Below are 15,371 nucleotides of genomic sequence, written 5' to 3'. Positions count from 1 at the left end.
TACCAAGGAGGTGTGTTATTGCTGGGTGCAGTAATACCCACAAGGACGGGGTTTAGACTAATTTGTGGCCCAAAAATGAGAAGCTAGCATCGAAATGGGACCCGTTTGTCCGGTTGAAGCGAGCGGATTGGAGTAAGGGAACAGTGGGCACGTCTACTGTATGCGGTGCTCATTTCATCCCGGAGGACTTTGATGGCTATAACCAGTGGAAGGCAAAATTTGGAATGAGGCACCGACTGAAACCAGGTGCTGTGCGGAGCGTGAATGTGAAGCCTGCAACCTCTGTTTCCTACCGACCTACCGGTACATTGTGAGTGTCAGCAGTGATAGAGATAAACCGCTTAAATTCAATTTGGATTTACCTTACTATATCGCTATTCAATTAACTGACTCTCCCTCGGCTGGTAAAAAGGCCTCTCCCTCTGAAGTGCCTCTCTCCTTGGCTCTTCTTTGGTAGCTAACTCATCTGTCTATCAGTAAGTTCTGTGGGTTCTTACCTGTGCTAGACTAGTTGGTGTTGTTCTCTGGCTTACTACTTAACGTAAACTCACCCCATTCCGTACAAATGTGCGCAACCGCAACATTCAAACGAGGCTACAAAGACAACTAATGGGACTGCAGCGACTGTGTTGACTTCAAAATCGGGGGTGTGAACTAGGTTTCTATTCAAGCGTTGATCGACATGGTAATGGCTCTATAGTATTGGAGAAAAGTTTAAAAAACGGACTCTCCGTTACATCTAGACGTGTCATGTCGTAACGTACAGCAAGCATAAAGCAACTATTTCTGTCTTACAATCTCTCATCACCAGGTTTAGCACTTCTCTCGTCCTTTAAAAACAAGAAATGGACAGTGACGGGGGTAAGGGGGGATACCTAGTCATTTTTTGCGTCTTCATTGCATGCGATCATCATTCTCAAAGCCGCTGTTTACTTCCAAGATCAATTTAGCACCGCCCTAAAAACCCGATTCAAATTCGACACAAACCTTCAAATAGGTATGTAATGGCACATTATATAAACTCTTTATAGTGTTTTATTTACATTTTAGAGGTGTAAGGTGATAAGTTGGACAGATCGAGTGAAAAAAAGCAACTTCTCACTCTCACGCATTAGTTTCGCTTCCCCACCCGCCATTTTTAAAAAGACCCGACGGGGCTCATTGCCTGCTTGAATTATGCAGAAACGGGCAGCGTTTAGGTCATGTAATTTATTATGTTGGAAAGGGGATACATTGTGCTTTACAATGGTATTGACATTACAGTTGATCTGGAAGTATTACGTTTTGGGGTGCTAAAATAAGGGCAATTGTACGGACCAAGGCGATGTACGAGTTTACGTTAGCTATGTCAACCGTGGTGGTTGGCTAGCTAGGCTAGTTAGCTGGCTAAGCTAGCTAGCAGGCTAAAATAACTAACTTTAGCTGGCTGGCTTGCTGGCTAAGATGACTGTATATACCGGTAGTTAACATTTTTTGTTAACTGATTAGATGGCGTTATGTATTTCCAAAATTTTGGTTTACTTAAATTTAGCTGTAAGCTAGGTGCTGATAGCGCCTGGCTGACTCATATAGTGCTAACATAACATTAGCAGGCTATTAGGGCAAACATTGACTGGCTAGTTAGCTAGCAACCTTGCAAGCTGATTTGTAACAATAAATTCAAAAAGTATTTGCTTGTAAGTTGGCTGAAAATTAAATTGAAACCAGTAGTCAAGAATGCAAATGATTTGGTTTCATTTGAAGTTATACATTTGAAGCTATTGTTGTTGGAGTTTACATTATAGGGAACAGGCTGGCTTGCCGGGTCCTCCATACAACATCACACCCCACATAACATTTTTCAGCATTACTTCGGCATTATTTGGAATTCTGATCGGTTTTATTTAATAACTCAAAAAATAGAAAAGTGAGGTGTAGGGGGAAAATACAATCCCGTTTTTTCTGAATTAGCTAGCTAGCTAGGCTACACATCTATAGGCTGTAGATTTGAGTCACCACTATTAAAATCGTTATTTTATGTTATTGAGTAGGCCTATATCTTTGTTTATTCTAATTAATCAAATTATTAATACAACAATATAAATAAATTATAAAAGGTATTTTTAAATTAAGTTGACTAAATTAGATGCTCATATTTAGTTTGTTTTCACTGGGTAATGAGTAGTAAATAAGTATAAGGTAATTGCTCATGGGTAACTATGTACATAGGTGACGTACTATGTAGGTACACAATAATTACAATTACAATACGTAGCCCTTAAGATACACTTCATTTTAACTAGCTAAATCTTGTTTAATTACATTGTACTTATTCAGATAGTACATGTACTCTGTGGTGTACTAGTGGGTTTATCCTCCCACTTGGACGGCAAGGAGGTTCAGGTTGTCATAATGGGCAACAAGACATTAATTATAAGTAATTTTTGAAATTACAATCTGGGATGACATTTTTATGGTAGACCCCAGTCAGTGAGGTTGACCTATATCTGATCTGTTTTTGTCAACTCAACTAAGTTCACCCAGATTATACACTTTTGGGGTGCAGCTGCTAGTGACAACATAGAATTTGTTGAACAGTGCGTATTCATGGGTAGGTAATTAGAGCCTATTGAGCCTCCAACCTTTCTAACCTTGGACACCTAGTGCTTCTGTCCACGAGAGATTCAAATTTTGTGACAGTTGGTACTGAATCAGATGCAACCGAGAAGAAACGAAACAAATGGTGGAAACGTGCCCATTTGTATCAAGCATGGTAATGAGCATTTGTTGTTACACCTGTAATTAGACTGCAGTTACCGCCAGTTACATGTTATTACAGAGTCATTACAATTAACTACAATACTTGTTACAGTGTAATCACACATGTAATTACACTGTAATAGGAACCCTTAAAACTAACTGTTAGCAAGTTCTAGCTACAATAAACAGAAATAAACTCGTATTTTAGGAACTAAACAATAAATATCATAACGTGGACATTGCTGAGGCCAATTTGTAAGGTCTTTACAAGCAGCTAGTTGCCTGTAAAATAATTTATCCTACCCAATTCAAGTTCAACCTAGTCCTTCTCTGGCCAGTGAGTGACAGTTTCCCCTCTCTCAAATGGGTTTAAATCCTTTCCACAACATATTCTAGAGGGGTGGAAGATTTTCTTCCTATGGGCCCAGTCCAAGTCAAATACTCATGAACTCATTGCAAAGGAAAGTCGCACATCAAACAGCAAGATGTTGCAAAGCTAAGCTTAAGGGAAATGTGGTAAACAGGACCCACCTCCTCCCAGTGTAAACTGCACAGATGAAGAACGGTAAAACAGCAAACTGACACATAGCGAAGCAGACATATTTTAATGTGACTTCTCTGATTATACTTGTCACATTACCTTATTTCCTCAGGTTAAACGCGGTGTCATAGTCTGGAGGCTGCTCAACTGTTTGATGCCCTTAGCCACACACACCCTTCATTTCAACAGTGTGTCCTTTTCAAGTGAGATGTGAACATGGCTCATACATTGGCACGCCTGCCAACTATATTTCATGCTGACCTGACATGAGAAAAAAGGAAAAAGTATGTAAACGAGGTTGGCCAAGCATAATGATCCAATATGTATTTTGAACTGGACTAAGGCTGGCTGAGGAACATCAAACATTGTGTTGTGATTTTATTGGTCTCCCTACTCAGTGATTGGCTGTTGGGGTTTATCGTGTGGAGGTCAGTCTGACCTCGACAGCTGTTGTGCTCTGCTTAATTCGTAAGTTATGAACCATGACCTTGGACAGGATATGATTCGTGCGGACTTTCAGAGCTTTTGTAAATACATTGATTTGTTTTTCTCTTCAATCATTGTACCTCCACCATTGGCTAAAAAGAAAAACATGTTGAACCCCAATCAGTCAAAAAGAAAACTCTCTCCTCTCATTATTATTTCAACAAGCTATTTTTAGCCCCTTGGTGACACACAAATGAAGGCCTACTTAGCCAGTGTGGTTTTTGCAAGCTATCTGCCATTGGTTTGCCAGGCACTTTATCATGGCTGATGGGTATTTAGGTGATTTGATTAACAAATACTTTAAAGAGCTGTGGGGATTAGGTCTGGCTGCAACAATAACACGTTTCAGGAATTGATATCTGACCTGTGTGTTCAAAATCAGCAGGACAGAACAGGATGCTTTTTCAGACAGAACTGCACCTTGGAGTGGATTTCCAAATTATGCAATTGATATCTGGCCACAAAATGTGTACAGACCAGTACAAGAAGTGTTACATTTCAATATACCACAGATCATTTAGTCATTCAGTATAATATTCCACTGAACTCTAAGAACATCACTGTAGAGTGGTGGTATCATATTGTATCTAAACACAAATATGAGAACACGAATCAGCATCTATCTGGGTCTCATACACAGTGGAATTAATTCAGATATCCCAACCATTAAGATTTTGGACTATCACTCCTTTGCTCACCTTTTGGTCTCAGACTGTGCTACCTGCTCTCTTCAACCCCACCTTCCCTCTCTCTGTCTCAGTCCCTTCCCTCTCTCTGTCTCAGTCCCTTCCCTCTCTCTGTCTCAGTCCCTTCCCACTCTCTGTCTCAGTCCCTTCCCTCTCTCTGTCTCAGTCCCTTCCCTCTCTCTGTCTCAGTCCCTTCCCTCTCTCTGTCTCAGTCCCTTCCCTCTCTCTGTCTCAGTCCCTTCCCTCTCTCTGTCTTAGTCCCTTCCCTCTCTCTGTCTCAGTCCCTTCCCTCTCTCTGTCTCAGTCCCTTCCCTCTCTCTGTCTCAGTCCCTTCCCTGTCTCTGTCTCTGTCCCTTCCCTGTCTCTGTCTCTGTCCCTTCCCTGTCTCTGTCTCTGTCCCTTCCCTGTCGCTGTCCCTTCTCTGTCTCTGTCCCTTCCCTGTCTCTGTCCCTTCTCTGTGTCTGTCCCTTCCCTGTCTCTCTCTGTCCCTTCCATCTCTCTCTCTCAGTCCCTTCCATCTCTCTCTCTCAGTCCCTTCCATCTCTCTCTCTCAGTCCCTTCCATCTCTCTCTCTCAGTCCCTTCCATCTCTCTCTCTCAGTCCCTTCCATCTCTCTCTCTCAGTCCCTTCCATCTCTCTTAGTCCCAGCTTCTTCCCTCAGCTGTTCCATACTCTGGTCCACTGGGATTGATACAATATTTTCCGACCTCAATTAGCAGAGTGCCTGTTGACTAATTCCGACTGTTTCTGCACCTGAGAGGTTGGAAGCATGAGCTGGAAAAACTGAGTGGGGCGTAGCAGGGCTGTCGGGGCAATGTAGCCGTGTTGACAGACCGTAAGGGCAACACAGAGGACAAGGAGGGGCCTCGCACTGGACAGTATTCAGGGCTCTGCTGAGCTGTGCTTCCCCACTCACACCAGCAACATTAAATCGTGTGGGAAGGAGCAAGGAGTCTGCTGTGGGTGAGTGGTGTGAATGTGTAAGTTTGTGTGTGCGTGCGTGCGTGCGTGCATGCATGCATATGCATTTGCACGTGTGTGCGTGTGCTCATGTGTGATGTGCTCACAGAATGTGAGATTTATGTTTGGATAATAAAGTAATTGCTGTTTTCTTCATCTTGTATTAGACACTTGAGAAAAGCTAGTCAACTCAACACAAAAATCTACTCTGCCAGCCAAGCCACTTAAAGATAATGTGCTCTCTTTTCACCGGGACAGTTGTGCTGCACTCTTGTATCTGTGTCAATGGAAGCTCATTACAAATGCAGAGCTTCCTCCCAGTCATCCCTCTCCAATCTATAGCACAGTGACCATATCAGTATCAAGGAATTCTCTAGGTAAAGAGGTGTTAAGTCTAATTGAAAAAGCGTTTACGCAATGGCCTGTGGTAACACAGAACCCAAACTAGACCTCAGAATAGACCGAACCAGATTGTCTCATTGTGAGGTATGACCACATCACGACCACATGGTCCCTTTAACTAATTTCAAGGCAAAGCCTGAATGACCACTGTTTTGGCAGGGTGCTGCTGTATGTGTACAGGCAGGTACACACCCTCACTGTGCTGTAGTGTTCATAGAGAATCTTTCTTTCCAGGGCAGGAAATGAGAGGATCGTGGATAAAGACAGCATTGCATTTGGGGGCAGCACATTTTCATGGGGAACCACTCTGTACAACCGACTAACCACTTCTGACAAGATCATGGAAAGCCACAAATCTCCCAATCCAGATGCATCACTTTTCCTGCTTTCTAAGGGAGCATGAAAAAGTTTCAGCTAGCTACAGTCCTCTTATTAAGTTCCCTTGCCATGCCAATTCAACATTTCCACTGCTGCGCCAATGAATTTAAAGGTCCAATGCAGACATTTTTATCTCAGTATCTAACATTTCTGGGTAACAATTAAGTGCCTTACTGTGATTGTTTTCAATTAAATTGGTCAAAAAGAAATACAAATGGCTTCTTTGCAAAGGCCAATTGCTCAAGCAAGAATTTTGCTAGGACTTTCTGGGAGTGGTCTGAGTGGGGAGGGGAAAACTGAAAATGAGCTCTTATTGTAAGCTTTCACTGTTAGTCCACACCTATTGTTGATGAAGCATGTGATGAATACGATTTGATTGATTGGCAGAGGTTTGCAACTCTTATTGGTCTATTAACTAATTTACTACATGTTGATGTCACCATGAAAGGCCAAAACTCCATCCCACCAAAACAGGCTGATATTTCTGGCAGTCTTTTCAAACAGCTCTTACACTAAAAGGGCATTATCATTTTCACAATTTCAGTATTATTCCAACCTCATAGTGTGGAAATATAAAACACAGGAAAATCACGTGCTTGACTTCACTGGGCCTTTAAAGAGCAAAACTGAGTTTTGTAGTCATGACTGCATCACAACGTAAATTAAGGTTCGGTTCGGTTTGTTTCAACCCTGCCCACAACTGGCAGCACACAAGTAATCATCAATTTGGCGTGCAGCTGCACGGGACCCAATTGTAATGCCTATGGTAAATTTGGGTTAACTTTGGATATCCCTATGGGGCTAGTTAGGGAGCATCGGTAAATTACAAAATATACATTGGACAATATGTTAAAATTCCATTTGCTCCAAATTTCAATAACTTAAAAAGCTCAAACCACATTTAAATTGTAGAAATTTGCATACAAATATTGAAAGAATTTAATGAGAACTAAAAGGTGTGCAAAATTAAAATATTGTCTTATTTACATTGTGTAATTTATTGACGGTCCCTAACTAGCCCAAAGATAGGCCATCTAAAGTCAAACCAACTTTGCCACTGTCGCACACCAGCCAGCTGAAGCTAATTGGCAGAAGATTTGGCTAACTCTTTCCACCTGTGAACACACACGAGACACCCACATCAAACCACACGCCGAAACCAACTCACATTTGAATTGAGTCAGGGCCGTTAACGTTTCTTAATGACCCAAACGAGGCCAAATCAGGAAGTTCAGCCTCCCTTTAAAGTGTCAAACATAGAGAGTTACATTTTATGATTATATCTGACATCTTAACCACCAATATGAAAATTTGAGGGAAACGAACACCGACACAATTTTGAATTGTGATAATTCAAGTCAATGTGAATTTATGTTGGCGTGTGTGAGGTATAAATCTGTCTGCCAGATGAGTAGTCTAGTTAACAAATGTCACCCGACTGTTATAAGGCTGTACACAGTGGCAGACTGACTGGGCAGTCCCTGCTGTTACCTCGGTAGCATGGAAAAAACCTGACTCACCCACTGGCGTAAAAAGGCATTAACGACTAAATGGATAAATATAACCGTCAAAGGTGTAAATGTCTCAAGGCTGTCCAGTGGCCACTGGGAAGTCAGTTCATGACCAGCGACAACTTGTCAGACCTGGTCAAAGGTCTGAAAGACACCAATGATTGAGATCGTGGAGTGAGTGACACCACTTCCCTCCTCTCAAGTGTCCTTATTACTAACATCAGATACAGTGCTGTCCAATCTGGAAAAACTAGGACAACTGAACATACTGAGATGAGATGGTAGCAGGTGATGAGAGGTCTGATCTGTTTAAGGCATTTTTGGAAGATACTTGATGATACTGTAGGTATGTGTTAGGAGATTTATCACGTTGCATGGGTATGTGGAAATTCTCTGACTGCCTACAATAAATTATACAGCGCTGGCGAGCCCAGTGCACCTGCTGTACACGGATGTGAAGCCAGCTCTCTGGTCTGATCAGAAGTTTTCACACACACAGGATCTGAGTTAGCGGTTGATTCTGGGTCTGTACTTAACAGTTTAAATCACAAAGGCTCCAAATTATGCCGACTATCCCCTTAACGAGCGCTACACAAACTTGGTGAGAAAAATGGAAAATTGCTGTGCCCATGTAAACTGTGACAGAAATGGTTTGTGGGTACATCTGCCTCTTGCAACTGGAATACTTTCAACACAGTTTTGACATGTTAATCCCCTGTGAAATTGAAGCTTTTTTCCCAAGCCCAGTTTGCACGACCAACTGATGCACAATGTCTTTCCTCAAGTCTGCCTTGCTGTAAACACAGTGCTGGGTTTCCCATGAGGTGGCTTAAACCACACTGTGGAATTCCCAGTTTACCTCGCAACGTCTCCCGCTCCAAACACGGCACAAATAGGCGCAAAAGGCTGATACAAGCCAGTGAAACTCCTATGAACCGCTATAAAAGTAGCAAGATCAGAGAGTTTACACCATCATAAAAGACAATAGGCACCCCATCTCTTCTCCGTCACATAGGAAAGATAGAAAGGGGAGATAGTGTCAGCTTACTCACTTTCAGCGTAGTTTTTCCGTCTGGTGCCGTCCACCTTGCCTGTTTTGTCAATACAGAGAAAGAACTTGTTGGCGGAGTAGAGCCGCCGTAGTCGGACGTCGCCCTCTAGGTGATTGTAACTGCGTGTGTGCCGCTCCAGTGTCCATGAGCAGTTGATGCCTCTTGCCAGTACTTGGAGGGGTTCATGCCCTACCCCGAGCGGGCAGCCCCCCAGAGCTGTGCCAGCCACCAGGAGCAGGGTGAGGAACGCCAACCGAAGAGATGCAGCACTGGGAAGGGGCGGAAGCCCAGCGTGGGCAGTGCCAATGGCAGCGAGGTCAGGACGGAGACTAGCGACGGGTGGCATCCATCTGCACATGGTGGGTCAGACTCCCAAGGTGCACATTGCACAGGCAGTATGCATGCTGGCTGGCTGGAGACCCGGGCTGTGTGGTCCAGGTGAGTGGTCGCTCTCTGAGGGTGGGAAGGGGTGATGATCGAGGGGGCAGCAGACCCTGTCACTGAGGATCAGAGCAGAGAGTAGCCTGGGCTTCCAAACAGCAGAGCAGAGAGGAACATGGGCTTCCAATCAGCAGAGCAGAGAGGAACCTGGGCTTCCAACCAGTCCTCTTTCCCAGATGAGTTTGTTTCTTAACTTGTGTGTCTGATGATCTCCTCTTTGTCTTTCAGCTTTTATTCACTGGAAAACGATTCACTTTGTAAATCCATTGCCAAAAGCAATCTGTTCTTTTATGTTGTTTCCTTGTTCTCCGAAAGCTTGTTCTGTTCCTTGGCTTGTGTCCTTCTTTTACGGCTGCAGAGTCAGTCAGTGTCCTGTCTTGCGATGCGTGCACCTTGCGATGCTTCTCTCTCCAGCTGGACTGGAATAAGGTGCTTGTCTGTGCTGCTGACCCGTGGCTGAGAATGAGTTGAATGAGGAGAGAGAGTGAATGTGTGCATGTGTAAGTGTGTGTGAGAGTGTGATAGGGAGAGAGAGTCACAGAAAGAGTGAGTGTGTGTGTGTGAGGGAGAGAGAGGGAGAGCGAGAGAGAGAAAGAGAGAAAGAGAAGAGAGTAAAAGAACGAGGGAGAATGAGAGTTAGAGTGTGTGTGTGTGTGTGTCTGTGTATATGTGAGAGAGGCAGAGTGAGAGGGAGGAAGAGGGTTGAGAGACAGTGTGTGTATGAAGGAGAGAGCGACAGAGGCAGCAGCTAGTGAGTGAGTGCGAGAGGCAGTCAGTGAGTGTGCGTCAGGTCTGTCTGCCTGTATAACGCAATGAAGCAGTAAATGAATGTCCTCACTCTCTCCTGTGCAGCCAGTCCCTTCTCCTGTGTGGAATGGGAGGCTTGGGCTTGTCCTGCATTTTATCCTGGGCAGGGCTTGCATCTGGGGGGTTGAAAGGAGAGGGGTGGGGCCACAATCATTGATAACTATTTAAAATAAACAAGAGAGGCTTTGCACCATCTCCCTTTTCTAATTTCTAAATGCAGAATTGTTCTCCTATTCATGGTTCCTAGAAAGCCATGAGTGTCATTAAGCCGGTTAACTGTAGGTTTTATTGCTTCATGGAAAGTGTCAACTGGAAAGTGTCAAGTCAAACACCTTTGTTGTCCCAGCTCTTGAAGATGGTGAGGAGTTCTCCCAGGTCACATCATCAGTAAGAAAGTAACTCCAGTAAAGTGACATGGGAGGTGGACTTTTGTGACACCTGAGACTGGACTGTTTGTAGACACATGGGACAGATTAAAAGGGGCTTTAGTTTTCGCCCCTGTTTTGCATCAATATGTCGGAAACAACGGCAGAGGGGAGTGTTGGTAGAGCTGTTCCAGTGAAGTCTTTCTGGTCACCTGTGTTAATGTTTCTATGAGGCGGTGTCTGATGTTCACCTTTGATTCGTGAGACCAGGGTGGTAATGGTGAACACGTGTTTTACTACTTCACATCCTGTCTTTCTGTGAATCAGGACTCAGAGTCATTGGCTTCAGAGAAATGAAAGACACCCTAATGCATTACATTAAATATTTGTCAAAACTGTCCTTATACTGTCCTGTCCTCACTCCTTAAGTTTATTCCTGATGGTATTTGAAGAGTGGCTCAAGTTCACTGTTATATGCAATCATTAATAACGAAATGATGACAAAACTGTAACTGTACTGTAGGCTATGTGTTGACCTTTTTTCTTCTTTTTTTACACCAAAATGAAATATTTGATATCATCTGTTTCCGCCAGCCGACGGTGCTAGGAGCATTCGCTATGAGATCAGCCGCAGCACTCCACAGCACATGTTTTAAAGTGAGTCTATCCAGTTAGTGCGGCACTTACTTCCCGGTTTCAATGATGTGTACCACCCCGGGGCGACCACGGTGTCCAGGGGTGGAAGTGTGTTTGAGGGGTGCGTGCACAGAGAGGGCGACAGTCACTTCACACTCTTTAGCTTGTTAACTGCTACCAGGAGTTGGGTGTCCTTATATCTCCCCTCTCTCCCCCCTCTCCCATCATAAAAGACCAGTGAGACAGAAACCAGCCGCCCTCTCTCTCCCCCTCAGCCCCAACCCCCCCAACCCCCGGCAGCCGTTCCTGTCTACCTGCTTGTTCTGGCCATTAGATACAGTGGACCTCCTCATCAAAGCCTCTCTCTCTATTTATCTTCATAGGCCCTAGTAAAAATCACATTTCCCCCCCAATTAAACCACGCTGCAGTGTCTTTTGACTTCCAGTAGGTTTATTCCTTCTTTCCTACAGACTGTCCTTTCTTCCCCCTCTTCCGCCCAGCGGAATAACTGTCTGTTTGTCGCTGCCTGCCTGTGCTGTTGCCAGACTGGAGGAGCCTGGGCCGGGAGAGCACAGCACACATAGGGGATGTGTTTTATGTTAGCATTGTATAAAACTGTTTCCCAATCTTCAAAAAAATTTAAATAGTTCTCAGGACAGCTGAGTGTTCGCAGGCTTGCCTGTGTAATTGTTATAGGGTGCTCCAGCTCTCTCTATCAGCGCTGTAATGGAAAACAATATTCTTCAATGTCCTCTGAAGTACTAGAAGACCTATCACAGCTGGCTTTGCTTATGCCTGCTCAACAATGTGTGAAGTTAAATACAAATATGCAAATCTAATTGTAATCAATAAAGAGTATACATCTACATTCACGGGTGGCTGGTAGACTTTACATCATGCTGTGGGCGTGTAGGTCTACATACCATTAAAAAAGATAGCTCAAATAACTGGGTCAGGGGTTTTGTCTTTGGGGTGTTTCTCTGGGATTCCCCCGGAAACTCCAGTTGCCCACCCTCTCTGAAAATTGGCCATAATTAAAATCATACAATCATGCTATGTACTGTATAACTTCTTATTTAAAACTCAGTCTTCCCCGGAGGTCAAAGAACAAAGGTTCTGCCCTCATCTGAATGTCAGATGTGGCAGTAGATTGCTTTGTGGTGTCCTGGATCCAAACGTCAGTGCAAAGCTAGACACAAGCTCATGCATTGCTGTCTGTGGCTTGACTATAGACCCATACAGTATCCTTAGTTATTGAAGTTAGACATATTATTGTAGAATATGAATGACCCAAAATGAATTGTATGGATATTTCCAGGTGGATATGGTGCTTCAAATAATGTCGCATTGTTCAATTATTTTTCATATTTAACCACATTCTTGTATATTTATCATGGTGTGCACCTTATTCTCAGTAACCAGTTCAAAACATACTATAATATTGATTTTTTATTTATTTCACCTTTATTTAACCAGGTAGGCCAGTTGAGAACAAGTTCTCATTTACAACTGCGACCTGGCCAAGATGAAGCAAAGCAGTGCGACAAAAACAACATCACAGAGTTACACATGGGATAAACAAATGTACAGCCAATAAAATAATAGAAAGATATATGTACAATGTGTGCAAATGTAGTAAGATTAGGGAGGTAAGGCAATAAATAGGCCACAGAGGCAAAATCATTATAATTTAGTATTAACACTGGAGTGATAGATGTGCAGATGATGATGTGCAAGTAGAGATACTGGGGTGCAAAATAGCAAAAAAAAGAAAACAATATGGGGATGAGGTAGTTGGGTGTGCTATTTACAGATGGGCTGTGTACAGGTACAGTGATCGGTAAGCTGCTCTGACACCTGATGCTTAAAGTTAGAGACACTTACAGTATAACATTAAATACAGTAGGCCTATATGACAGAATCCAAGTCCATTCAAGACTTTTAGTCAATGTGATGATCGTTAAGAAACGAGGCCCAAAGCTCATTGGTTCCCTATCCTAAAATACAAGGCATATGCTAAACTCAGAGATCAGTAGCCGGTGGGGGGCCCTCTGGTGTGACGCAGTTCTCTCTCCAAATGAGAATGGGCTTGCTTGTTGGGAGTTTGAGCCCTCCCTGGCTTTCAGTCGGCTCCCACGTTGCGTCTCCCAGCCAGGGTGCGCCCTGAGCTGAGAGAACTCTGCAGCCCGGGCACCAGAGGAGGATGTTCACAAGCGAAGGAACCTAATCTTTCCCAGCAGGGATCCAAGCGGCTCTGTAAGTGTATGAATGGAGATAATATCTCTGTAATGAGGCCTGTTTTGTACCATCAAAGTCTTCAAAAGGGCTTGAAACTCGACCTCCCTCTTAGCACTGACGATCCCTCAGTAATAGCTCCTATTATTAATTGTTTTCTCTCTTTTGCTAACTCCACTGACTCACTCCCTGTTTCTGGACTTAATCTCTCTCTCTCTTTCTCTCTCTCTCTCACTCTCTCTCTCCCTTCCTCTCCCTCTCGCTCACTCTGAGGCTCAATTGCTCTTCCCCTTCCTCTCTTTATCTCACTCACTCTCTCTCCCCCTCTTTCCCTCTATACTTCTCTTGCTGATCTTCAAGTTTTATTACAGTAATTGTATGTATGGGATACACATGGTATACACCATCCAACTAAATGCTTACTTACAGGTTCCTTCTTGACGATGCAACAACAATAAGAAATAATAAAAGATAAGACTATGAACATAATGTAAATGGCTCAGTAGAATAATTATAGTCCAATATTTACACGTGTTTTGGGAAAAAGGGGATTGGGGGGCAAGTGTTTAAATTGTACAGTATTTAGCAATCATAATAAGAGTATGCCAGCAGCTATGATGTGTTTGTAGCATAAATATATATGGGTGGATGTGTGTATGTCTGTATGGGTGTGCGTGAGTAAGGTGCAGAGAATCAGAGCAGGTGGTCAGTCCAGTTCAAGTGTTCAGCAGTCTGATGGCTTATAGATTCTTTCAGTTGCTCACCCCTGACCTTTCACTTTTTAAGCGCATGATAGAATAATTCTTCTCTTTTATCTCTTATCAAAATATTTAAAGGCAGATTTCTATTGTGAGTATACAAATGTCTTCACATTTACTGTAACAATGTGTTAGCTAACGTCTATTTGTAACAGCTGTGGGAAAGTTACTAAATTCAGAAGGGACATAATGTGTAAATACAGTGCATTCGGAAAGTATTCAGAACCCTTCACTTTTCCACATTCTGTTACGTTACAGCCACATTCTAAAATGGATTACGTAGTCCCCCCCCCCCCCATCAATCTACACACAATACCCCATAATGACAAAGCAAAAACATGTTTTTAGAAATGTTTGCAAATTTATCAAATAAAAATAACATCATATTTATGTAAGCATTCAGACCCTTTACTCAGTACTTTGTTGAAGCACCTTTGGCAGCTTTTACAGCCTTGAGTCTTCTTGGGTATGACGCTACAAGCTTGGCACATCTGTATTTGGGGAGTTTCTCCCATTCTTCTCTGCAGATCCTCTCATGCTCTATCAGGTTGGATGGGGAGCATCGCTGCACAGCTATTTTCAGGTCTCCAGAGATGTTTGATCAAGTTCAAGTCCGGGCTCTATCTGGGCCACTCAAGGACATTCAGAGACTTGTCCCGAAGCTACTCCTGCGTTGTCTTGGCTGTGTGCTTATGGTCGTTGTCCTGTTGGAAGGTGAACCTTCGCCCCCAGTCTGAGGTCCTGAGCACTCTGGAGCAGGTTTTCATCAAGGATCTGTCTGTACTTTGCGCCATTCATCTTTCCCTCAATTCTGACTAGTCTCCCAGTCCCTGCCGCTGAAAAACATCCCTACAGCATGATGCTGCCACCACCATGCTTCACCGTAGGGATGGCATAGGCCAGGGGATGAGCGATGCCTGGTTTCCTCCAGACGTGACGCTTGGCATTCAGGCCAAAGAGTTCAATCTTGGTTTCATCAGACCAGACAATCTTGTTTCTCCTGGTCTGAGAGTCCTTTAGGAAGCCTTTTGGCAAACTCCAAGCGGGCTGTCATTTGACTTTTACTGAGGAGTTGCTTCCATCTGGCCACTCTACCGTAAAGGCCTGATTGGTGGAGTGCTGCACAGATGGTTGTCCTCCTCGAAGGTTCTCCCATCTCCACAGAGGAAGTCTGGAGCTCTGACAGAGGTACCATCGGGGTCTTGGTCACTTCCCTGACCAAGGCCCTTCTCCCCCGATTGCTCAGTTTGGCCAGGCAGACAGCTCTAGGAAGAGTCTTGGTGGTTCCAAACTTCTTACATTTAAGAATGATGGAGGCCACTGTGTTCTTGGGGACCTTCAATGCTGCAAAAAGTTTTTGGTAGCCTTCCCCA

At 43.7% G+C, this 15,371-nt stretch overlaps 1 protein-coding gene across 1 annotated transcript in view; it reads right to left on the bottom strand.

Moving 5' to 3' along the window:
• Positions 1 to 9,113, bottom strand: part of LOC120055189 (fibroblast growth factor 10-like) — a 43,110-nt gene extending 33,997 nt beyond the window's left edge. The window contains exon 1 of the mRNA XM_039003109.1: positions 8,756 to 9,113. Coding sequence (XP_038859037.1) covers positions 8,756 to 9,113 — 358 coding nt within the window. The remainder of the gene's footprint in view (positions 1 to 8,755) is intronic.
• Positions 9,114 to 15,371: the final 6,258 nt, after the last annotated feature.

The sequence above is a fragment of the Salvelinus namaycush genome, chromosome 10 (genome assembly GCF_016432855.1).
Source record: "Salvelinus namaycush isolate Seneca chromosome 10, SaNama_1.0, whole genome shotgun sequence".
Lineage (NCBI taxonomy): Eukaryota > Metazoa > Chordata > Actinopteri > Salmoniformes > Salmonidae > Salvelinus > Salvelinus namaycush.
This window is presented reverse-complemented; position numbering and strand designations above follow the sequence as displayed.